At 39.7% G+C, this 26,880-nt stretch overlaps 1 protein-coding gene across 2 annotated transcripts in view; it reads right to left on the minus strand.

Moving 5' to 3' along the window:
* ACER3 (alkaline ceramidase 3) overlaps window positions 1–26,880 on the minus strand; it is a 67,983-nt gene that overhangs the window by 18,653 nt on the left and 22,450 nt on the right. For both annotated transcript variants that reach the window (XM_075491250.1, XM_075491251.1), the window contains exons 2-6: window positions 20,670–20,780; window positions 12,609–12,661; window positions 8,371–8,423; window positions 6,094–6,175; window positions 4,912–4,947 (exon numbers count right to left, since the gene is read on the minus strand). In XM_075491250.1, coding sequence (XP_075347365.1) covers window positions 4,912–4,947; window positions 6,094–6,175; window positions 8,371–8,423; window positions 12,609–12,661; window positions 20,670–20,780 — 335 coding nt within the window. The remainder of the gene's footprint in view (window positions 1–4,911; window positions 4,948–6,093; window positions 6,176–8,370; window positions 8,424–12,608; window positions 12,662–20,669; window positions 20,781–26,880) is intronic.

Consider the following 26,880-nt stretch of genomic DNA (forward strand, 5'->3'; position numbering starts at 1 on the left):
AAATATGAAGAACATCCTTCTAATTCACAAACGAGAAGTAACCATTTCAGGGCTCAGTGTTTGGCAGCATTTTCGATGTGGAGGCAGTTAAGCAAATCATATAGATTCACTTCTTATGCAAGTGGGAGGCATGGTTGGCACTCCACACTGGGGGGGAGCATACCAAACTGGTTCTTCATCTACCCTTCTAGTACAGAAAGCAGCAATAGCCTGTTATTTCCACTTCTCTGTTTGCTCTGCTCCTGGCCTTCTGCCCATCCTCGGTTAATAAAGTCAACTTATCAGCCTCAAATATTAGTGTACACATTGGGAACTGCACTGTAAAATTTTGGGTTCTTGGCAACCACTGCTTGTCTGTTAATATACTAACCAGCTACCAAAAGATAGTTAGCCTAAGTACTTGAAGTTGGAAACTGTATTTGCAATTTACAACACAGAAAACAGACTTCTACATGTTCTTGGATTTCTGGTAAAGAAATCTGAGCAGAGAGAAATAGGAAGGACAATCCCCAGAAACACTGAGTAACTCAGCATAGTTATGACTGTTTAATACTACATGCTGCCCTGACAGCTCCTGAATGAACTAATTCACATTCATTTGGTTTGGTCCTGTTTAGATGCACGTACGCGATGGCAAAGCGACACGCAAGTCACTGTTGTTGCATGGCACAGAGCATCTCTCCAGAGCTTCTGGGACACTGCAGCAGTAAATTGAGCTTGCCCTTGAATGACCTGTACAGCTGATGCTTTGGAGAGTCTGAACATCCTTCCACATTCCCTAAGCTATTGTGCGGGTAGAGGTACTAGCCAGAACGTAAGCTGTACTTGCATTCTGGAAGACATCCCCAAACAAGCTGTGTAACAGAGTGAAATGTCACTCAAATTAGTTTTATACGTGGTCTTCAGCAGGACAATGCCCAAGTAGAAAAAGCTCTGTGGTGAAGACATGCCCTGAAAAGGTCATTTTTAACAGACTGCTTGGCAACCTGAACATGTAGAAAGTAAGATGACACGTTCCACTAAAAGGCACAATATATTAAGCCACAAGCCTACAACTAACCGTTGCCTCGGCAGCAGGAGGGACTCTGGGGAGCTGCAGGACATCAAGTGGGTCCACACAGATTCCCAAAAATGGGGAGTCCTGCAAGTTTGAACAGGTTGTACCCTGACATAACATATTCTTCATGCAGTTTCAGGCTCTCATAGGTACTTCTACATACACATCTCATAGTGATTTCAGTTCCTTCTTTGCATTTGTGTATTTAAAACACCCGTAGAGAATAATTTTATTAATTTTTTTTCATTGAAGCAAATGAAATACCTTTTTCTCCCACACTCACTCTCTCCATCTTACTCAAAGTCACCTTAATTGGTAAATCCAATATTTGTATTTTACTTCGATCACTGTTGCAGAAAATTCACTGGTCATATTATTATGCTGTGATCAGTGAACACATCCAGGCACTCACTCACTCCCTCCTTTGGTGATCTGCGTGTGGTTTAGAATAAGAACAGCTGGTATTTGCCCATCAGTGCATGCTCTTCCATTTTGAATCATGTCATCCTAGTCCTCATCATCTCCCAGTTATCTCTTCATTTCCTCCTCTGTACTCAGTGATGCCTCTGAACTTTGCATCACCACAAATATCATCAGTACACAACTCTGTTTCCTGCTATAGCTCATTAAATAAAAACAGTCCCACTACTGATCCTGAGAAAGTCCAGACTTAGACTGCCTTTCATCATCTCCTTTAGTCATTTTCCACTAGTCACTCCCTTATCCTATTTGCAATTCTCATACTGATCTGCTTCTCCAGCTTGCTTAGTTTCTCATGGGACACCATAACAACAATTCTGGAATGTCTATACAAAAGACTTTTCTTTAAATCACATTTCCTAATGTAGAAGAAACAACTACCAAAAAAAACCCCAAAAAACCCCACCTATCAGGTTAGTCTGAACATTTAATCTAATTTTCTATTTACCTTTTAATTATTTGTTTGCTCAAAAATTGCTTCAAACTGGCGCAGCAGATGACTATGCAAATAAAACAGGTTTTTAGATCTATTTCATTACTCACATTACTTGGCCCACTAACTGAATGAGGTTTCTGATCACCACAAGTGTATAGCCAGCATACGGTATGTAGCAAGTAAACAAACCAGGATGGAAAACAATGCTTTGTACGTGACAGCTTGTTAGGCCATATCACGTTAGAAAGAAGGCTACTTGTAAGACTTGAGTCTAAAAGTTCGACTGCCAGGGTAATTTCTTCTATTTCCAGGGCCGTCTTATACTTGTGTGTCTGTGGATCACTCCACACCAGGAGCCAGTCTTTCCAAACCCCTTCCTTGTATAAGCACAAATATACATGCAGTAAACAGGGATGAGCAACTAATCTGATTTAAAACTAATTCTGAGGAGAGTTTTAACCTGTTGAGTTCCCCAATCAACTTCACATCAGAGAGTAAATTTGTCTGCCAGATGGGAAGAGGGGAGAGGCATAGCTGTTTTCTTTGACAATGATGCTGGCTTAAAAACAACTAGGAAACTGGGATGTAGGGTTGTTTAGGACCACGGAAATTAGGTAATAACAGTGCTCTAGCCGGAGAGATTTTGACATAAACAAGACAATACATGCTTGTAAAGGGCACTGCTATCTTTCATTTAATTGATGAGGCGGCAAAAAATACCAGATCACTTGTCAGGCAGGGAAGTGGGTTTTTCTCCTTCTAATGATGTGTAGCCTCCAACTGACCAAAACGTGCATCTCATCCCCCCTACGGTTAAAGCACTAAGGCCCTTAAAGATCTGCAATATGTGGATGGAGAAAAAGAAGTTCATCTCTGTTGCCACTGTGCCATGAATAACAAACTGAAATCCCCTTCGTGCCCTGCTGGCAGTAAGCAATTTATGAGCCTAAGTTGAGAAGGAAAGTAGAAAGTAATTCACTGAAAAATGAGGCTTGGATCCTGGCTATTAAATATAATAGGATCCTTTTCCATTCTTACTGCTCTCCTTTCACACTGAAACAATGAACAATATAAAGCTGTCCATGTAGTTATTCCCCTTTTTGCAAGGCTGACAAATGATGACGATCACAGACAAATACCTAGAGGAATCAAATGCTGCTTTATGTCCTGACGCTGCTTTCCAATACAGTTAGGGACCGAGACTGTGATTTAAACTATGATTGCATGAGCATATTTAACTTTACTTCAAGTCTATGTGACCCATTCAGTTGGAAAATACTGAAATTATATCAAGGGTTTGGGTTTTTTTTTTTGGTGCACTCTAAAATAATGGACAAGTATTAAGAAAATAACCTTGCTTAGCTGTGCAGTCAGAGAAATGTTTCCTCTGGATTTACAACATATTTGGCAAAGACTGTGAAAAAATGAGTGCGGTGCTTGAACGTTTGGAATTTGACCATAACTGTATGTTCTCCATAAAAATCCATTTGGAAAGAGTTGTTGTAAAAAGTCTACCACTTTTATGGACCTAAATCTTTTCTACATTGATTCGTCATGTATAAATTATAACAGGGAATTCATATTCTGAACCTAAGAGAAACCAGATGCAAAAAATTAAAGGTCTGGGGCAATAGTTTAAAGTTTCGCTATTTTCCTCTTTCTCAACAAGTCATAATATCTATCATCTTAGTATTTATTACATGGGACAATACCTATGCCAATGCATCAAACTGGAATATAGTGAAGCTGTGATGTATTTATGGCAATAAATGCAGGTTGAGTAGATAATTGATTAAAGAAATAAAAGTCCAATATCAGTAGTAAATTCTGCCACTGTTGTTAACAAAATTACTTTAAGTCACTTCATTCAAAACCAGTTATAACCAGCTCAGTAAAAGCATCAGAAATTGCTGCTTTCACCCCAGACAGTATCTTCCTGCCAGAAATGTAAGTAGGGGAAAAAAAACCAGATTTCATTAACATTATCAAAAAGACCCTGCAAGTTTCTCTTTTTATCTATAGAGTAACAATTCATGTTTCTAGGAGAGATTATTTGGAGCAGCTGGGAATTTATTTTATTTGTCAGTGCTTCACTAATCCACCAACAGGAGTCACGTATCATTTTTACAACTGCTGATGCAGCAGGCACATTTTGACAAGCGATGGCACTGGTGATTTCAGAAATTAAGGCTTTAAAGCTCTGTCCTGCAAAGAGCTCAGTGCTTTTGCTTGCAATTTTTCAGCTGTTATCCCTAATCAAAAAATCATAAATGAGGGAAAACTACCCATGGCATACCTGAATGAGCATGATTTCTAACCTCCTGTGAAGAGGCAAGTGATGCAAGTCCTGTCCCCACAGGCAGTGGATGCATTTTAATACTCTTGGGCTGCTACAAAAGGAACCTGTACCAAATGTGCCATTAAGCCTGTAAGACCATAACAACCAGTCTGCTTCATAACCCTAGAAGCTTGAATTTACACAAAGTAAAATTGAGTAGTTAAAAAAACCCCAAACTAATATGCTAATGTGGAGAGAAGAACATGATGCTAAGTCACCCAAGCCATGTTACGATGTCAGGTCATAGTTTCACAGCAGCTGCTAATGGAAAGCAGCGGACAAGGACTCATTAAGCCCTTCCTCTCACACACACCTTGGCCCATAGCGAGGGTCACATTGTTACACTTGCCACTGATAAAAAAACCATGTAAATATTAGGTCAAATGCTAAAACACAACACACAATAAACTCTTCTAGTTTTTCAGGTCACCAAGTAACAGGATGGCAACATGACAGGCAGAAATACTCCTTAAAGAAAAAGCAAAAGGCAAATTGTGCTTGCCTTCCATCTTCCTGCCAGCTATAAAATCCTGTAAAACATTCCACTAAAACAGCATAGTTTAAAAACAAGATTAGCTTCTCCAACAGAGCAAGATTTACCTGATGGAATACAGGCTCTTTCAAATTTAAGTAAACCTGGAAAGATTAAAAAAAGATAAATAATTTGCAACAGAGAACAATCATAACATTATTCATTTAAATATTGCCAAGACTTGTTCTGTTAGAATCAAGACATGATTGCCTATCCATGCACCATTAAAGTTGATTAAACATTTGAAGTTTCCTCTGGCAAAACCCAAGGTTTTAACCATGGAATTATTTTAAATTAAGAAGCACAAATAGAGACATTAACATCTAAAATCTCCTCATTTAATACAGTTGCAACACATACAAAAACAATTAAGATGCAGAAATTACCAAACACATTCTTGATATGCATTGCAAGAAGAAAATGTACTCTACTCTGATTTGCTATTATTAATGCTTTTGACAATGCTTTAACATTTCCACTCATTCTACAAAAAGCTAGTAGTTCCTCCTATTGTTAATGCAGTTCATTTAATTTCTGCTTTTGAAGAGAGAAGGCCACTAAACCTTAGGCATAACATGCCACAAGTGTAAAAAATTTTAGGAGGCACAGAAGAGAACAGGCAAGTATTTTGAAGGCAGAAGATGACCTATAACACTTTTTTTTTTTTTTAAGAAACGGTTATCAATAAAAATAATGAAGGATATTCCATCTGTGGTTGACAGCCAGCACAAAACTCATTTTATTCATAAAGGGAGCACACTGCACTGAGAAAGGGAATCAAGTTAGCCATGACACAGTTAAAATTCTTCTAATTTTTTAACAGCTAAGTTCTTTTCTTATTCTGGCTGTTGTTTTAAAATACCAGTCAATATCCTGGACTGTGTATCACAGTTCACTTTTTGCAGTCTGTTGAATAGGATTATTCTCACTTCTGTAGATGAATTGAAGTGAGGGAAGATGAGGAATGAGCTCGTCCAAGGTCTCATAACAAGTCCACCTCAACTGTTTTTCTCGCATTCCTATTCTAGCAACTGGATTACTGCTTTTCTTCTTCATTTATTCTATACAGTGGTTTAGATAGAAAGGTTTCAGGTTTCTCTGGCCAGCCCATAATTTTCCCAGCAGAAGAATAATTTCTCCTTCTTGACTGGAAGTGAGAGAGATTCAGTACTGCCTGTATAACGTTCCTTCACTGGTAGGAAAACTGTCAACCTACAGGTGAAAATGCCATATTAGAAAAAGTTACTTACTATGCTGACTACGAAGCTGTATGTTATTAACAAGAAAAGCAGTGGATAATTGACTGTGTTCTTGTACTTGAAACATTCATACCTGGAACAGAACATAAAGGAGAGTGATAACATTCATCACTTACCACATAAACGACTCATTTTTGGATGCATATTACCACAAAATTTGTGAGAAAATTGATCCAAATGAGTCTTAGGCCCTTCAAGAAATTGTAGCTCCTCCAATAAAGAGGTGTCATTTTAAAATACAAATTCACACTTTTACCAATAAATTAAAAAAAAAATATAGTGCAAACCCCCCCCAATAAGCTCATGCATATACAAAAAACATCCTAGTCAGTGGAAAGAGTTTGGGAAGCAGAAGCATTTTCAGGAGGTGCTTAAGGGGTGATAATGGATGGCAAATTAGAAATGAGTTTAAAATGCAATATAGCTGCCAAAAAACATTACATCTGTGAGCTAAAGGCAGCGTGGGAAAGGGACTGCCTTACAAAACAGTGAACTCTAGAGATCTGTTAAAATGCAGATTGTTTATGGCTTTACTACAGTCACAGTGCAGTCAATTTGCTAGATTGGGAACTGGTCGAAGTGGAAGGTAAAAACAGCTAATTGCTCCCAGTATGTAAAACAACTAATTAAAATTAGCTTCACAATCTCTACACTACACTTCAGTCACATTTGTGATGGAATTACACACACACATCCCAGACCATATCTCCATCAGAAAAAAGGTCCAAAAAACCCAACAAAAATGAACTCTGAGAAGCACAAAATCATTAGGGCTAGAGGAAGTTGTCTATATAACTCCAAGTTACATCTGCCTAGTTTATTTGTTTATAAACTTTTGCAAACAGACACCATCATGGATAAATAAGAGGAGACAAAGAAAAAACACATAGGAATATCTGGAGGGGGAAAAAAAAATAAAAATCTACAAGACAGCACAATGTGCTACATTGCAAAATGGCTTGCCAAAGTAATTGCACAGCTTGAGAGGCAGTAGGACTGAATCACGTATAAGGGAATGTCCTGTGCAGAACCACCCCGCCACCTACCTTCAAGAAAACCAAAATGATTATTAAAGATCTCCTAAACTAAACATTAGCTCATTCTTCAGAACATTTTAATTACTACCAAACATACATACACAGAATCTTATTAGAGCTATAAATGCAGTAACAGACTTCAGTGCTTTTGAAGGTAATAGAGTAACCATTGCACAAAACAAGCATTATTATTTTTTCAAACAGATTTTTATAGCCACTTCTCATCCTTTTCCCCAACCACATTCAAATCAGACAAAATAAATATAAAGGCAATTCCAAGGAGATAGGGAGCTACAATGGAAATATTTCCACTAACAGAGGCATTACGATTCTGGTCCTGAGTTTGCACAAATCATACTAATGCATGAGTGTCAAACTGGTGGTAATTTCCACAGATGTAGGTTTAGTCCTATAGCATCCCATCTCCATTGCAAGCAACCAGTAATCTTCATCAAAGATATTCCAATTTTCAACGGCTGAATATTTGCTATATTCAAAAGCAAAAAGATAATTTTTTTGTCTTTTTGTCTGCAACAAATTGATTTATCATTTGGATTTTCCAAGTGACAGAACAAAGCATGTTAAATCCAGGCCTTGCAGCAACAGGCAAGAAAAAGCCAACTTACGGCATCTTTACAGTCACCAAATGCTACATTGCTCCCGAAATTAAATGGGGGAAAACATCCTGGCATGGCATTAAGCTGTCATGCATGTTCCAAGACACTCTCCACAAAACATGCACTCAACTCTTCATAAAATCTTTTTTCTTTAATTTTCTATATGAGTGGAAAGCAGGTTTAACCAGAAATCTGAAATTTGCATTTGGAGTCAGACTACATCATAGAAATACAGCTCAAATAAATTACAATGTTGATAATTTTGTAGACATTAGTGAAGTCGATTTTATTATGTCTGCTGTTTACATACCAAGTAACACCGAGCTCTGCTTGTATACTACACAAAATCTTTAACAAGAGGTTGTTTTTTTTTTCCTGCTAAACAAACACTGGTAAAACATCTCTAAATTAGCAAAAACTATGACTAAAGCCAGCCTGGTGCTCTAATGGCCAAGTCATAATGCTGTACTGCTAGCAAAACTGAGATCTCGCTGAGATCAGTAAAAGCTTCAGTGTCAGCCTTACTATACACTAGACCGGGCTTCACAGATTCTACATTTCAGAAGTTAATATAGCATTAATATTCAGAAAAAAAACATTTAACAAATACTTACAGGCAGTAGACAAACACACAACAACTGTATATCATTGGCAGTTCATCCAACAGCTACAAAAAGCAGAGACATCAAAACATGAAAACTACTTTTAACTCACACGCTTGTGTAAGTCAGTTAAGGAGAGATAAGTCTTAAGAAAACAGGAGTTTAAGTAATTTGGATATCCACCTTCTTGACTGTACTTCAGTACACAGCAATGTCAAATCCTAGTCAACTACCAAAAGCCTGCTGCATTAATAAGATTACTCTGAATCTTTTGAATATTATGTTTCATAAAAAGCCCACACCTTCAAAGAATCATGCCGTTTTCGCTGTTCATACCTCTTGAAACATTTATAAGAATTAGTTTTGTAAAGTCAGATTGAATAAGACCACCCCATTTATAGCCTGCTCAATACAGGCAGTAGCATTTTCTTACTCCTGTACAAATTTCACAGAGAAACTTAAATAATTTTTTTCCATAACGTAAAATAGAACTTTAGCCCATTAGGAAGTACCTTGCGATGTGTTTGCACGTTTACTTCCTAATTTTGGAAATTTCTTACATTGTTTTAATTCAGAGACAGGGTTTTTGCTTTGTTTGTTTGTTGTGGGGTTCTTCGGGTTTTTTTCCCCCCCAAATTATGACTGCCATATAATGTTTTATTGTCTTAAATAATTTTTATACTCTAGGAGAAGACTGGCATGTTACAGCTAAAACAGTTATTTCTCCAGGAACTTGCCACCTTAATGGAGATGGAATTAAAATAGTAATCACAAGAGAGGTGATTTCTCAAGAACAGGTACGCTCAAAATTGCCATTTATTTATCATTAGAGGGGGAAAAAAAATAAAAATCATAGCATCATTTTCTTCTAAAACTTTTCTCAGCAAAGAACATTAACAAATTCCTGCTTATATAGTTAAACTTACCTCCTCTTATGAAGGACTAAGAATCATGAAAATGCAAAAGCATACAAATGGATCAATGAAAATCCACTGCCTCTGCTTTTTAATACGTTAAGCAGACATTAATAGTTAGGCATCTTAGAATTGTTACGCTAGGTTTGACTCTTTCCTAAGAAAAACAAGAACTGGATGCAAGCAAGATTTTGATCCTTTTCATCATCACTCTGAAAATTGTTGATGGCCATGCCTGTACAGAAATTACCTTCCTACTACTGCTACAGGGTACTTCACAAGTTCACAACCATGTTTTTCTGAATAATGAGACACATTAAGAGCAATACCAGCTTGCATAAACCCTTTTATAAAGACAGCCTGATTCTGCTTGGTCTGGGAGAATTTTTCTAACTGCACAGGCAAAAAACTTTCTTTTAGTTTTGAAATGTCATATTGGGAAAAAAAATGATCTAGTTCTTTACAGAAGTAGAGAGATGTATTATCCTGAGTGTGAACTATTAGTTTTTCGTGGTTTTGGTCATACAAACGTCAGGAAATGTTTTGCAATATTGCTAAACAGATCTACTGACTAGCTGCCGCTGAAAGGGCAAGGTCTTGCTTCTTCACCCCGACTCCCACTGCTTCTCTCGAGTGAGGCAGTCACACTCGTCTGACCCACGGTGAGCCAGTTCCAACAGTTGATCCAGCACACAACTAACCTTGTAGAAAAAGGTTTAAATCCCTGAATCTGTGCATTATAGGGTCGGGGACCGCAATAGGTAGCACAAAGAAAGCATGAGGAACATAGATGGCAGCTGAAGCTAACAGGCATGTCAGGTGGCACCTTGCCATCACATTAGTTTATCTTTGCTGTAATGCCTTACAGAGGAAAACATAGAAGCCATAGCTGACTCCAGCTTTATACTAATAGTTATTATTTGTAAGTTCAGTGATATGCTTTACCAAGTCTGATAAGAATTAGCTGCAGGATTAATCCATGCAGCTCTTTAAGAGCGCGAGTCATTTAAGGCCTCATAAAAGAAAAAGGGGGGGGGGGGAGAATAAGAAATACAATATAGCAAAATTTTTCAAATTTGGACAGCTGATTACACTCTTCATATGCTGGCAGCATCTCAGGGACATAACGGTAACATCAAAGAGCCTCTCAAAAAATCCTAGTTAGAATTTGCTCGCAGAAGACGATGGCTTTTGTATCCAAAGGAATTAATGGTTCCAGAAATACTGTCAACACCATGTCTGAACAATGAAGAAACATGGACTGAAGGAACCTTGGTGAGCTGATTTCACTGGTTAAATAAGCATTTTGGATTCTTGAGGAATGCACAATCAAGCAGATTCCCATAAAAATAAGAGAAAGAGAGACGTGACCGCTTCAGAAGTATTCTAAATCACAGCTTTCAAGAACAGAAGCTTTCATATTTCTCTTAATTAAGCAAGCTGAATTGACCATTTACAGTATTAAGATTGTGAAACGGAAAAAAAAAAAAAATCTCTTCAAATAGCTATCAATGCTGACTTTTAATCATAACAAGAGATAAAGTGAACGATAAAAGATTATTTACTGGTTGAAATGTCTCCTCTATGGTGATTCGTGAGCTAGCAACCAGAGTAATTATGGGCCACTTGTGGATTTCACTTGGCTGCCAAAATAGTAAGTGTACTTTCTCTGCCTCACACGAAGCCTTTTACACCAGTTGGAAAGATGATGTAAGACATTCCTGCTCCCCTCTCATCTGCTTTTGCCCACCCTTTACTTACCACAGTTCATAGGCCCCTTAGTTGTTCTGATGCAACACGAGAACTACGTGGTAAGTAGCATCAAAGTGCCTTGGATTAAAATAGCCTCTACACACACACACACAAAAAAAAAAAAAGAACAAAAAAAATCCCCACATAAGAATGTTTTAAGCCTGGATCATTTTAATGATCTGAGTTTCAGGGTGGCCTTGCTCACCTCTGCATCAGTGTAAGAAAGAGGATTTGAAACACAGGCAGGGTTAGGAACAAGCAGCTGAGGGAAGAGAGATGAAAAGGTGGAAATTCAAGGCAGTTTCACCACTGAAGAGAATATAGGTAAATCACACCTCAATTTGGGAGGGAGTGGTGAAATGGATCTAGAAACCACCTTTTTCACATCAAGAAAAGCACAAAATGTTCTTATGTGGTGGCAACAGTATGCTCCATAGAGGCTGACAGTCTCCAGCACGTGCCAGAGATATAAAACAGAGCATTATGGAGGCAAAGATCACTACGGATTGTAATTCAGTTCAAGTTTAAGACACCTAACTTTTGGTGTCCGCATACACAGTGTCTCAGGTCCCATTATGATCAGTAGAAAGCCAGGACTCAATTCAGTTGCCACGGCACAGGCGCCTAATGCCATCTGAGATGATCTGTCACCTCCAACACACCCACCCAAGACTGGCAGACGTGACGGGGGAGTCTATGAGACCTGCACCTTTGTGGGATGGCAGCTGGAGGCCAGACAGAACGCTCACAGGGTCTAAAATGACACTAAACACCTATATTCAGACAAATGAATATTATTCAAGTTAAGACTGCCAGTGGAGTCTGGAGAATGATTCAGCCCAGCTGACTGCCCGTCTAAACTCCACTGACTGAACTGTATTTCCACTGACTACGGTGGGAGCACAGACTTCCAGCACACACTTTTAAATATAGGTTTCTTAATTTTGAACTGAATCCCACTTTACCCTGACTTTGATTCAAAGATGAATTTCCTTTATCTTCTCAGACCTAAAACAGGACAAAACTCCTTGTGTCCCTTTAGAAAATAGGAAATACCAGGACCAAATCCTTATGTCCAGTGATTTATTACAGAATGCCTTCTACTTGAGAGTAAGACTCAACTATTGCTACTCAGAAGATATTGATTTAAGTATTAATGCTATAGGTACATCTACACAAATAGAAAACATAATAGAAAACATTAAGATGAAAAAAGGATACAATAAATAACAATAACTCTAGTCTATACTGCTTGCTATTAAGCCAAAGCTGTAGGAATTTTACAATAACAACTTGAGTAAAAAGACAGTATGATTTCCCAAAGGATAAAGCGTCTTCTACCAATGTAAGCAATTGATCATAGCTCTTATTTTAGATGCAAGCATATATTTCTGTATATCGGTGGAAAATACCTAATGAAACAAGACCTGCGCTACTTTTTTGTTGAGAGCAGGAGTCATGTACAATGATACTTAAGGTAGATTAACTCACGTTATACGAGTTTCATCTAGTCAAGAAATGGCAGTATGACTTTGTAGTGAGATGCACACATGAAATGATTCACAGCTACTTATCAATACTCACCTGCATTTCATACTTCAGGGTCATGTGGAAGCACCAAGATCCCAATCCCACAGCTGAAAACAAATCAAAACTATGGTTAGCATGATAGTCTACATGCAGAACTTTCAGGTACATTAACTTAAATGCATGAACTTTACTGGGAAAAAAAAAAATAGAACATCAGCATGCCTTTTCAGGGACAAACCCCCAATTTTCCACAGCCTTCTACTTTACACTTTAATCACCAGTGATATCCTTGCTCTTTTTTTTTTTTTGAGGGGGAGGGGGGAAGTGTCCTCTTTCCCTCCTCTCAATACTGTCTCCTATGAACTGGTGTAATCTCAATGAGGATAGGAGTGGAGGGAACCCAGAATGAATGGAACAGTATCAGTCTATTTCTCTTCTTTTTTTTCTTTTTTTAAGTAATTAAGATTTGTGTCTCAATCCATCTATACCACAAAGCATCATTCAACTGCTAGTACTCCTGAAAGCCTGTGATATTTCTGTTTATTGTCCAGTTTTAAAAGGTAAATTTTACAAGGAGCTTTTTGTCAGCTCTAGAAGCAGAAATGAATTGCTACTAGAACTCAGAACTAGAAATTCAGGGTAAACAAACAAAACCCACGCAGTATGGATTCGTCTTGTGAAACGAGATCACCATTTCCAAGCCTTCTTCTTGGAAGCCCATGATTCTATGTAATGATTTTTATTTGAAATACTTTATTTTTAAACTCTAAATTTACTTCTGAAATTAATTTGATACATACTTTGCCTATACGCAGCTTTTTCAGTTAGACAAGGACAATGTTTCCTGGAAGTTAGATTTCACTGTTTAGAGCAAAGCTGGTATTTAATGTATCATTCATTCCTTTGAAATGTTATCAGTAAAACACTCTCATCAAGCACCAGCTCATTTTTATTTTGCACGAACAAGTCCGTTATTGCTACGTCTTGTTTTCCTTCAGGAAATTGTTTTACCTCAGACTTTAGTTTCAGAGAAAGCCAAGTAATTTGCACTCAAGCCTCGATCACTGGGTAGTGCTGCTGTGCTTTGCTGCAAGAGCACAACCTTTTCTACACACAACAGCTAGATTTCACTGATGCATAAACAGCCTTCTATCTAACAAACTGTGCATTTTGTAAAGGATTCCCAAGACAGCGGATAGAGATGTCTGGAGATGTTCTTTAGATGCTATTAGACTAGAATTGTGATTATTGCACATCCTCAATGAAATGAAATACCTAAGCATGTAACTTTACTGAAACACAAAACTCTACTACAGCTACATTTAAAAACATATTGCCAAATACTTTAATGTCATTAATTCTCTAGGAAAATTAAGCATGGCTGTCTAACAGAACATAAACAACCATATGCACTTCTGTAAGTTCTCATTAAATTGTTTTGCTTCTGAAAAATCTTTCCAAACAATAAGTAACAACTGTTTTTCACCTTCATCGAGATTTTAATGAGAAATTCTCATAGCCATTTTTCTATGTATACAGAATATATTACAACTACTGTTCATTCTAAACAAAAAAACCATTAGGATCATCATTAAAACAGTACCATCCATTACCCTGGCTGTCACAGTGATTTCAGTATCTTCATGATACAAACTCTTAGAATTTGTAACAAGTGTAATTTTCAAATATGGGCAAAATCATTGCATAAGAAATTTCAACTGATTTTAAATTAACAAAATATGTTGTTAGGGTCTTTAGGGGGTTTTTGGTTTTTTGTTAATGTTATTTGGGTTAATAAATCAACAATCAGCTACTGAACTCCTCCCCTTCCCCCTATATGATTAGAAGCAGTCATTTATAGATTATTTTTCCTTTCCAGTCTTTGCAAAAATCAAGAATGCTGCAGATATTATAGTGTTTCAGGTCATTAATCCCATGACTACAATTAATTTCTAAAAATAATAAAAAACCCTCTTGCTTCTGTGTAATGACTATACTCGGACTTTCTTTGATTATGAAATTTTACTATGCACTGGAGAATGATGCTTTACCTATATTGTGTAACAATAAAATAGTTATGTGAAACAAGAAAATTTTACAGGGACTCATCATATGGTCCTTCCTAAAATAAAAACCTCTACTGGAAGTGGCTGTAATAGCGCTTGCTGCAATCTTGACAGAGCTCATGAACACGGTCAAGTCTGTCTGGTATTTAAGTGCATTCAGCAGATAACCCAGGACGTTACATGACTAGAAATTATATGACTAGATTATTCATCAAGATGACACTCTCCCTCTCAAGACTGCACAGACATTTCCTCAAACGCTATTGTGGTAACTATGCACAATAGCATCTTTTTGAAGAGATGGTTTAAATGAAGACTATAGAATGAAACACAATTCTTTACGTATCCCATTTATACCCGCTTATTGCGGAGGCATAACTTAAGGTATGTTTTACATTGCAGAGGGATAACTTAAAAATGTTTTACTTCTAGATATCGAATGAGCTTAAGAACCAAGTTTCTCATTTGCTACCTTTGGCATACGTTATATCTTAACAGAATTGTGCAAAAAGTTTCATGAGTCTGTTCAAAAAGGAGGAAGAAGGAAACTGCATTAAGAGATGATGAACTGAACTGTAGCAGCTGAAGCATATGTCGTACTCTGCTTCACTAACATCACTACATAACTGGTAAACTTCAGCAGAAGGGAACTAATAGCTAATACTGCACTGGGCCAAGAGCTGTGCTAGTCAGACCTGCTGTCTCGTGGCTTAATGCAGGGTTAGTGTTCGGTGCTGAAAACACTGTGAAGTAGAGAGAGGAAACACCTTTCACATACTAAGGATCGCAAGGAAATCTTTATTTCCTCGCTATGCCCAGAGCATGCTACCTTTTTGTTACACTTGAAGTCTAACTTGTAAACTTACAAGGGGCTTGACATGTATTTGTCTCCAGTAAATAGTGGTTTAATGCTTAAGCTCAAATGTCTTCGCAGTAGCTTCTACCTGCAGTTCTACAGGAATGCAGCTATCTTGATATACTTCTCATCACATAACTTCAGGATCAAGACATTTCTAAGGAATATTTACTTCACAAAAGCCATTACTGCAATGAAACGTTCTACCAGCCTTGTACTTTTCAAAATATGAGTGAACACGATCACTGCAATTACACCAATTTTCAATAGAAGCAACTTTCCCATACAGCCATTGACAAATGGAGCAATAGATTTGCTCCTTACCTTGTAAGCAGGGGTTACAATTTTCATTCTAGGTGTTTCCTTTTGCAAAGCAGCTTAACTCACTAAAAGCTGCATATTGGTTGGGAAGTTTTAACACCATCTGAATCAATACCATTTCCTTTCTAACTTCTGTAACTCACTTTTCACAGATACCTCAAGTCACTCAGCATTTTCACATCAACAAACCTCTCAAGTTACAGGGGATATACGTAAATTACGTATTAAGCACAGAATACACATTAAGTCACAATATTATGAGATCAGAATAGCACTTAAAAAGACTGGAAATGCAAAGTCAAGTTCGCTGCTATATGTAGACTAACATGCTCTTTTTTGTCCTGCAGCAAACACAATGCGTGGTTACCGCCAGTTGATAAAATAGTTGTGTGATGATGTAAAAGCAACGATCTGAAAACTTTACTTCATACACAGTTATTTCACTATGCTTCAACACCGTCAACGACTTCAAGGCAATATCCATGCTAGAAATAATCTGACATTATACACAAGATCCAGCTCCATATATGAACCACATAAACTCTCAGGATTTGAGCCCTAGAGGGACACAAATATCCCCTACGAATTTTTCAGTAGTTTTAGAAAGAATCAGAAGTATCGCAGAATCACTGATAATTAATTTTGATATAAGACTATCCATCAGCATTCAAAATTCTTATCATAAGCCTAAAGCCTTTATAGAAAAAGCAGTTTATTAGGATTTCATATACGTGGTTTGAATTTAAACTGTACAGGCACCGTATGAAAACATTCTGAAGGAAGGATGCTCCAGATGCAAACACCTTTATTTAGGTATCTACACATGAACTAGGTGTCAAAGCTTCCACTAAAGAGAATGGCATTATAAAGAGTAATTCAGCTGGCCAAACATAAGGGGATATTTTAGGATGAGCCAAATGATTCTCTAGGCTTTACTGATTGCAATGGGAGACAGACCCCCCTGCACAGGTACACACACATGTTTAGGTGTTTGAATCTGGCGCTGAATTCCACCTATGGTTTCTTACAATGATAGAGCTGAACTAAAGATAAACAACAACATACTGCATCATAAACAGTCAAAGAATGAAACAAGATGAAAAAGTAGCATTACATGAACAATTTTTATTGAATCACTTTGTTTTGTAATGGTTTCCCTCCACAGCGTAAGAGACGGGAGAGACCTTGGTTACTCCAAGGGTACAGCTCTACAAGTAAAGTTGAGCATGGCTGGGACTGTTCCCAGACACTTTAATGCAACCGTCTGTGCTACTGAATTGTTAGAACAGTCTGTGGAGCGAATCTGGCCTGTTCCAACTAGCACTTTCCCCAAGCAGCTCCCAGGCACAGCCCAGCAGCCAGAAGAGTCCAGGGCCCGTGCCCAGCAGGCAATTTGTATGCGGTCACCTTGTTTTGGAGGCTAAGATGAACAGACACGGGCCGTTCCACACTACTTGGCTTCAGCACTCAGGAATGTTCCCGAGCACATTTGATTTACTAACGTCGACATGGCCTAAGCACCTTCTCTACGGCTGTTAGATAAGAATAAGGAATTAACTTTGACTGAAGGGCTTCTAACAACTATTTTCACAGATACAGAGTTTCACTGGAAATGAAGTTTAGTAAGTTGTTTATGAGTTCCTATGGCTATGTCTAATGTAGAAAACTATTTGCATCCTTTTTTTCCTCCACTTCAGCACAGCTTGAATGACTGAGCCCTATTAAACAGGCCAAAGAAACACAAAACAGAACAATCCTTCCAAATTTCAAGTAAAGCATCTAATAAACCACATAACTCAATTGACTGCTTTTTCTTATCATCTTAGGTCCAAAACAGTTACACGCTCTCTTTTTTTTTTTTAATATATAGATATATAATTTTTTTTAAATTGAGACCCTTCTAGAATATGAACCATTTGGGAATCATAGTTGCCCAGGACACATGAGGGAATGACATATGGTAGAACCTGATACAATATCACAGCATCATAAGGAACCATACAAAAACAACTGCTTATTCTTCAAGGTAGTGGCAGTCTGATGATTTGTTCCACCTGCTTCATGAGTTGCAACATACTAAAGTAATTGCTTAAGATTATTCTTCATAATTTACAGGTTAATTAAGTTCTCTAAAGCTTAAAAATTGTATCCAGTTCCTATTGAGTTCATTGACAAAATGCCCTTTGAGCTGAAAGGCAGCAGAAATAAGGGCTGAGAACAGTGTGCTGTATCTCAAAGAACTTGCTGAAAAGTGCAACTCTGTCTCTGTACCAGTATGAACAAGAAACTTATTTGAACAGTTATTTAGAAACTCCCCTTCTTGTCCTGCCAACTTTGGATCTTAGCATGTATGGGAAATGAACAGTGCTTCTCTAATTCAAAATGCATTTGGTTCAAAGAGGAAATAAATGTCAACAACAGAAATTGTGGGGTATAAAGTGAAGCACTGAACACAGCGTGGTAAAACACAAAGGAACTGACAATCAGCTAAATGTCTGGAAGCATCCAAAAGAAACAGCTGATTTGGATCAAAATAACGTCTAGGAACAACACTTCTCATGTTCTCAAATGCTGATTTAATGTCCGCTTTGACAGCTGTCTTTTAACATCTTGTAAAATCTCAGTAATGATTCAAAGTTGTTAAAACCTAACTCCCTTCCACCCCGATCTTCATAGCAGAATTGTTAAAGAATTTCTACTTTAACAAAACAACCCTTAGACATTACTAGCTAGTTAGAAGCTCTGCTATATGGTCTGTAATGAAGCATGGTGACTGAAGTGAAATCAGCAGTTTGTGTTAAATTCACTAACCCTTTATAGATTAAGCCTATACTTGTTTGTTACAAATTAAGTAAGTAGAATAGAGTGAAATCTGTTAATAAATATAATTACTGTAAGGGAACGAGTTCTCTCTGGTTCTTTGTTACAAAAAGAAATTTCTGTACAACTCTATCTCCACTTCAGTACACTTCTCATTTAGTCACATGCACAGAAAGAATGCCAATGTTCCTGGCACATTTCAACTATATTTAAAATTCGGTTTATCTTCTCATTTGCTGCTTTTATTCTGTAGTAGAACAAATGTTAAGAGGTTTGTGATTCCAAACCATCCTGTTCCTGTTTTTCACTGGGAAATTATAAAGCCTTCTATATTCCTTCACATCTTTCAACTGCTGTGAAACGGTCCAGTGTTACAAATATTGAAGCAAAGACAAAACAGAAGAGAAATGTTTTTGGAAGTGACATTTAATGTTAGGTTCCAACATATGAGATTAAAATCAAGTCATGCAAGCATTTATCACTTCAGACAGGAGTCAAAGGCATCCCAGTCACAGATGAGCAGAGCCCAGCTGGAACTCAGGACTGCCCTCCAGCACTGCTGTGAAATATGCAGGGTGAGCATCAAGAACAGTATAAAGCTGAAGTCCATGGTATTTATTGTGATCAAAGACAGACTTTTTTTTTTTTTTTTTAACATTCACATTAAACAGTATATGAGAAATGCCCACTCAAGGCAGTCTTGGTGTGACATTCTGGTCAGATAGTGGCATACTTTGTCCATCATGAAGTGTCACTGACAGAGGTGGCCACAACTGATGGTGAAGACAGTCTCAAACCACAATTTTACCTGGTTTTTGGTTTTTTTGTTTGTTTGTTTCATTTTGGTTTTTTTTTTAGTTTAGAAAGAATACGATACTTTGATTCAAGAGCATGCAAAGAGTCAACTTCAGCAAACACTTACACACTGTTTCTTTCCCTGTCTTTTTAAAAGGAAACACTAACCTTCAGGAATTCCTCCTACCAAACTATTTTATACTGAGACAAAAACAATTAACTACTCAAACCCATAAAAAGCCTACAAATGGCTATATGGAAAGCATTCAGACAACATCCAAAACTGTACATTGTTGCTGCTTCTTTCACATGTATCAGCAAAGCTGAAGTAACTGAAAAACCATGAAGTTGTACCCAGTGTGTGTTACAGTTTAATTGGCATCAAGAATACATTTAGCATATGGATGTGCTTTTCGACAATGTTTTATCTAAATACATAAGTATGCCAATCTTAAAAGCAACATTTACAATTAAACCAGTCTCTTACCACTGAGAAGACTGGGTAAGATAGCCTCCACAGAGATAGGAGCTATAGCAAACATACAAATCCTGTGAAACACAAGAAATTCTATCTACTTCGAGACCCAACTGCCAAATCTAAACCATCTTCAAACATTTTCTTTTCTCATAAGGAACATGACTTCTAGTTGCATAATTAACATTTTAAAGGAAGTTGGTTCTTTTCTGGATTTTGCTATTTTAGAAAAAACAGACTGCCCTTAAGTTCATCTATGCACGAATGTCACATTGTTCTTCCACCCTTGCAAAACTTCCCAGACACAACAGCAGTTAGCTTGTTGGGTGATATATGCCGAAGAGGAACTGAAAACAAATTCAAACTCATGAAAGAATGCTTTTCCAGTTCCTTCAAGATCTTGGCCATTTCTTGTATTACTGTTCCATACAAATGCCACAAAAATATTAATATAGTGTGAAACTGTTTGGAAGTAGGACACAGAAGGCATGTTCTGTAAATCATCATAAAAGGACACAGTAAGCTAAGATGCACTGAGCAGGACTTAAAGCCAGAAAAGGATCACTTTAAAATCTCATAAAGTTGTTTAGTGAATTCTAACTTCATGTCCTTCCAACAAATACTAATTTTCTGTAAACATTAACAAGTATAACAAATTTAGGTTTATGTTTCACACATATAGTATTTGGATTTAACTACTTGGTTTATTAATATTTGGATATTGTTCATTGCACATCTGAGCTCTCTTTATAATGAAAGAGCAAATTAAGTTTTACACATACCTGTAAGACACAAATACGCAGCTAAATACCGTTTTTCAAGGCCATCTTTACAGGTCTGAATCGCACCATAGATTGGAGGTAGAATGAAAATCAGGTTACTCACTGTGTTCCCTGTAGGACAGAAACCAAAAGCAGAGATTTAGAATCGGGTACTATGCACTTTAAATAAATAAAGCTGCATTCACTCATTAAAGACAGGTTCAACAGCTTTCATCCAGAAAGCTACACCTTTTCAGAAGTTGTTTTCTGCCTTCACACATAATACAAAGTTAAATTTTGGTACAACACCATTAACTACTTGAGGGTTAAGAACATTTTAACTCTTTTGCCTTTTTTCACATGTATGAATAGTAATAAAATACTCATTTAACTAAAAAGTTTGACTTACATGGTGCTTACTTTCTTGGCAGGAGGCAGAAAAATAGGGTTACCTTGATTGCACAGCTCATGAATTAAAACCCAGTTCCTTAAGAGACATAAGCCCCAAATAGTTCAAGCCTGGTATCTTCAAAGAGCTGTTTGTTTGTTTGCTTTCTTTTCTTAAACCTATTCTTGGAACTCTCTCCTCCACACTCCCTTCAGATACTTTAAGGTCACCGAGTGACTCATTGTGATTTAACCCCAGTCGGCAACTAAGCGCCACACAGCCGCTCGCTTATGCTCCCCCCCACGGTGGGACAGGGGAGAGGGAAGTAAAACCTGTGGGTTGAGATAAAGACAGTTTAATAGGACAGCAGAGGAAGATAAAATAATCACAGAATCATTAAGGTTGGAAAATACCTCTAAGATCATCTAGTCCAACCGTCAACCCAACACCTCCATGCCTACTAAACCATGTCCCAAAGTGCCACACTTACACATCTTTTGAACTCCTCCAGGGATGGCGACTCCACCACCTCTCCGGGCAGCCTGTTCCAATGCTTGACAACCCTTTCAATAAATAAATTTTTCCTAATACCTAATCTAAACCTCCCCTGGCTCAACTTGAGCCATTTCCTCTCATCCTATCACTTGTTACCTGGGAGAAGAGACTGACCCCCACCTCTCTACAACCTCCTTTCAGGTCGTTGTAGAGAGCGATAAGGTCTCCCCTCAGCCTCCTTTTCTCCAGGCTAAACAACCCCAGTTCCCTCAGCCGCTCCCCATCAGCCTTGTGCTCCAGACCCTTCACCAGCTTCGTTGCCCTTCTCTGGACACGCTCCAGCACCTCAAGGTCTCTCTTGGAGTGAGGGGCCCAAAACTGAACACGGGATTCGAGGTGCGGCCTCACCAGTGCTGAGTACAGGGGGACAATCACTGCCCTAGTCCTGCTGGCCACACTATTCCTGATACGAGCCAGGATGCTGTTGCCCTTCTTGGCCACCTGGGCACACTGCCAGCTCATGTTCAGCCGGCTGTCAACTGGCTATTATTATTAATAATAATAACAACAACAACAATAATAATAATGATAAAAGAATATACAAAACAAGTGATGCACAATGCAATTGCTTGCCACCTGCTGACTGACACCCAGCCCATCCCCGAGCAGCGATCGCTGCCCCCCAGCCAACTCCCCCAGTTTCTATACTGAGCAGACATCATATGGTATGGAACAGCCCTTTGGCCAGTTTGGGTCAGCTGTCCTGGCTGCGCCCCCTCCCAGCTTCTTGTGCACCTGGCAGATCATGGGAAGCTGAAAAGTCCTTGATCAGTGTAAGCAGTACTTAGCAACAACTAAAACATCAGTGCGTTATCACATTAATATCACACTAAATCCAGAACACAGCACTATACCAGCTACTAGGAAGAAAATTTAAAAAATCTATCCGAGCCAAAACCAGGACACCATCCACCCCTTATTCTATACCATCTACGTCATGCCCAGGTCCTACCCTTTCCAATGCATTCTAATTAACCACCACCACTTGCCCTGTCTTTTGATATATACACACAGATATCATTCCCTTAGTGTACGGGCCATCCCTCTAAAGTGTCCATCAAGTTCATTTAGTCCATGACTTTGGGCTCCATCTGTCATAACAGTCTTTCAGGGCAGGAGAGATGGTGTGCGGTGTTGGACTGTGGCATGCTGAAGCCAGTTCGGGTTCCATCACCACTGCATTTTGCTCAGTTTCATCAAAGTTCAGTCTTCATTAGTCTGAGTGATTCTTACTGTAATACTGTTGATATGGCATATAGCAACCATAGTAGTGATGACATACAGTATTATATAGCAATTAACATCATACCATTCAGTTCATTGGCTAATCTCACTCAAAATCAAATCCCCTTGAGGTACACATTGGGCTTCCCCATTCTTCCACATTATCCACCAAGTGCATCCAGGTCCTTGAGCAAAAGCAATCCCATGGATGGGTTTGCCTTTGCCCAAAGCAGGAATAACCCATGTCTTCCCCAGCATATTTTTTACGTGCACTACAGGGACTTTATCTCCTTCTACAGCACATAAAAGTTTTGATTGGGCAGGGCCAGCTCAATTGGCAGATCCCCTAGTGCTGACTAACCAGGTGGCCTTTGCTAAAGGTGTATCCCAATGTTTGACCATCCCAGCACCCGTTGCTCGCAGTGTAGTCTTTAACAGTCCATTGTATCGTTCGATTTTCCTGGAGGCTGGTGCATGATAGGGGATGTGATATACCCACTCAGTGCCGTGCTCTTTGACCCAGGTGTCTATGAGATTGTTTCGGAAACAAGTCCCGTTGTCTGACTCAATTCTTTCTGGGGTGCCATGTCACCATAGGACTTACTTTTCAAGGCCCAGGATAGAGTTCCAGGCGGTGGCACGTGGCACAGGATATGTTTCCAGCCATCCGGTGGTTGCGTCCACCATTGTAAGCACATGGTGCTTGCCTTGGCGGGTTTGTGGGAGTGTGATATAATCGATCTGCCAGGCCTCCCCATATTTGTATTTCAGCCACCGTCTTCCATACCAGAGAGGCTTTAACCTCTTGGCTTGTTTAACTGCAGCGCATGTTTCACATTCATGGATAACCTATGCAATAGTGTCCATGGCCAAGTCCACCCCTCGATCACGAGCCCATCTATATGTTGCATCTCTTCCCTGATGGCCTGAGGTGTCATGGGCCCACCAAGCTATAAATAATTCACCCTTATGTTGCCAGTCCAGATCCACCTGAGCCACTTCAATCTGAGCAGCCTGATCCACCCGCCGGTTGTTTTGATGTTCTTCAGTGGCCCAACCCTTGGGTACGTGAACATCTATGTGACGTACTTTTACAACCAAGTTCTCCACCCAGGCAGCAATATCTTGCCGCAATGCAGCAGCCCAGATGGGTTTGCCTCTGCGCTGCCAGTTGCTCTGCTTCCATTGCTGCAACCACCCCCACAGGGCATTTGCCACCATCCATGAATCAGTATAGAGGTAAAGTATTGGCCACTTTTCTCGTTCAGCCATATCCAAAGCCAGATGGATGGCCTTCGCCTCTGCAAACTGACTTGATTCATCTTCTCCTTCAGCAGTTTCTACAACTTGTATAGGACTCCATACAGCAGCCTTCCACCTCTGATGCTTTCCCATAAGATGACAGGACCCATCAGTGAACAGGGCATATTTCTTCTCATTTTCTGGCAGTTTATTATACAGTGGGGCCTCTTCAGCACGTCTCCTCCTCCTCTGACAATATTCTGAAATCTTTGCCTTCTGGCCAGTCCACGATCACTTACAAGATTCCTGGGCGACTGGGGTTTCCTATTCAAGCTTGTTGTGTGATCCGTGTGACCACTTACTCCACTGATGTGTAGAGGGTCCCCTCTATACATCAGTTGCATGGTGTGTAGAGAGGACCCTCCCTTTGAACATCCAGCCCAGCACCAGCAGTCAGGGTGCCAGCAGGAGCTGTGCTTCAGGACCAACCACTTCCAAAGCAGCTCAAACCCCTTCATATGCTGCCAATATCTCTTTTTCAGTTGGAGTATAGCAGGCCTCAGATCCTCTGTATCCCCAACTCCAAAACCCTAAGGGTCAACCTCGAGTCTCCCCTGGTGCTTTCTCCCAGAGGCTCCAGGAAGGGCCATTCTCCCCAGCTGTGGTGTAGAGCACATTTATTTACATCTTGTCCTGCCCAGTCTGGCCCAAGGGCTACTGCATGAGCTATCTCCCATTTAATTTGTTCGAAGATTTGTTGTTGTCAGGGCCCCACTTGAAATCATTCTTCTTCTGGGTCACTTGATAGAGAGGGCTTACAATCAGACTGTAAGTTGGAATATGCATTCTCCAAAAATCCACAATGCCTAAGAAAGCTTGTGTTTCCTTTTTGCTAGTTGGTGGGAACATAGCTGTTATTTTGTTGATCACATCCATTGGGATCTGATGACATCCATCTTGCCTTTTTATTCCTAAAAACTGGATCTCCTGTGCAGGTCCCTTAACCTTACTTTGTTTTATGGCAAAACTGGTCTTCAGGAGGATTTGGTCTATTTTCTTCCCTTTCTCAAAAACTTCTTCTGATGTGTTGCCCCACATGATAATGTCATCAATGTACTGCAGATGTTCAGGAGCCTCACCCTGTTCCAGTGCAGTCTGAATCAGTCCATGGCAAATGGTAGGGCTGTGTTTCCACCCCTGGGGCAGTCAATTCCAGGTATACTGGACGCCCCTCCAAGTGAAAGCAAACTGTGGCCTGCACTCTGCTGCCAAAGGGATTGAGAAAAATCCATTAGCAATATCAACTGTAGTATAGCATTTGGCTGCTTTTGACTCCAGTTCGTATTGAAGTTCCAGCATGTCCGGCACGGCAGCACTCAGCGGTGGCGTGACTTCATTCAGGCCACGATAGTCTACTGTCAGTCTCCACTCTCCATTAGACTTTTGCACTGGCCCTATGGGACTGTTAAAGGGTGAGCAAGTCTTACTAATCACTCCTTGGCTCTCCAGTCGACGAATCAGCTTATGGATGGGAATCGGGGAGTCTCGGTTGGTGCGATATTGCAGCTGGTGCACTGCTGTGGTGGCAATGGGCACCTGTTGTTCTTCGACCCTCAGCAACCCCACAACAGAAAGGTCTTCCGAGAGACCAGGCAAGGTAGACAGCTGTTTAATTTCCTCCGTCTCCAAGGCAGCTATACCAAAAGCCCACCGGTACCCTTTTGGGTCCTTGAAATACCCTCTCCTGAGGTAGTCTATGCCAAGGGTGCACGAAGCCTCTGGGCCAGTCACAATGGGGTGCTTTTGCCATTCATTCCCAGTTAGGCTCACTTCGGCCTCCAATACAGTTAACTGTTGGGATCCCCCTGTCACTCCAGAAATACAGATGGGTTCTGCCCCTTTATAACTTGATGGCATTAGGGTACACTGTGCACCAGTGTCCACTAGAGCCTTATATTCCTGTGGGTCTGATGTGCCAGGCCATTGAATTTATACAGTCCAGTAAACCCAGTTGTCCCTTTCTTCCACCTGGCTGGAGGCAGGGCCCGTCTAGTCCTGGTCATAGTATTTGTTACTCACTTCTTGTAGATATGTCAGGAGTCCCTTCACTAAGATCAGAAGTAAGATCAGCCCTTCTACTCTGTCTGGGGAACTGCTCACTGGAAACTGGAGCAGCAATTTTCCTGGAAGAACCCCCTTTTTGTGATTGTTTTTCCTTGAAACTCATGTACCCGTGCCTCTAGGGTTGAGGTAGATTTTCCATCCCACTTCCTCATGTCCTCTCTGTGGTCACGTAGGTAAAACCACAGGGTGGCCCATGGTGTGTATCCACTATATCCTCCCTCTTGAGCAGGGGAACGCTTACTCCCAATGGCTGAGATACTGGTATGTACAGGTGGGGAGCAGGACGTATCCTCTTTGAATTGCTGGAACTCCCGGGACAGCTTCTCAGCTAGCATGTCCGGCAGTTTCTCCACAGCCGAGATGCAGGCCCATAGGGAGGAAGAGAGACTTTCTTTGTATTGCCGGAGTTGACCAGCCAATTCATCCATGGTTGGTTCCTCTCCATCTTTCCAGGTCATTACTGCCAATGAGTTGGCACACAATTATCGTGCGCTCCGTACAAACTTCCGCCACATGGGTCATGTGCACCTGACTTCATCTGGATCTTTGGATAACCGCTCGTTGTTCAGGTCACCATAAATCACCTCCAGCATGGATAATTCCCTCAGGTACTGGATACTTCTCTCCATGGTGGTCCACTTGCCTGGGTGACATGTAACATATTCCTTGAAGGGATGCCTTTCCTTCACGCCTGACAGG

This window comes from Mycteria americana, chromosome 1 (genome assembly GCF_035582795.1).
Source record: "Mycteria americana isolate JAX WOST 10 ecotype Jacksonville Zoo and Gardens chromosome 1, USCA_MyAme_1.0, whole genome shotgun sequence".
Lineage (NCBI taxonomy): Eukaryota > Metazoa > Chordata > Aves > Ciconiiformes > Ciconiidae > Mycteria > Mycteria americana.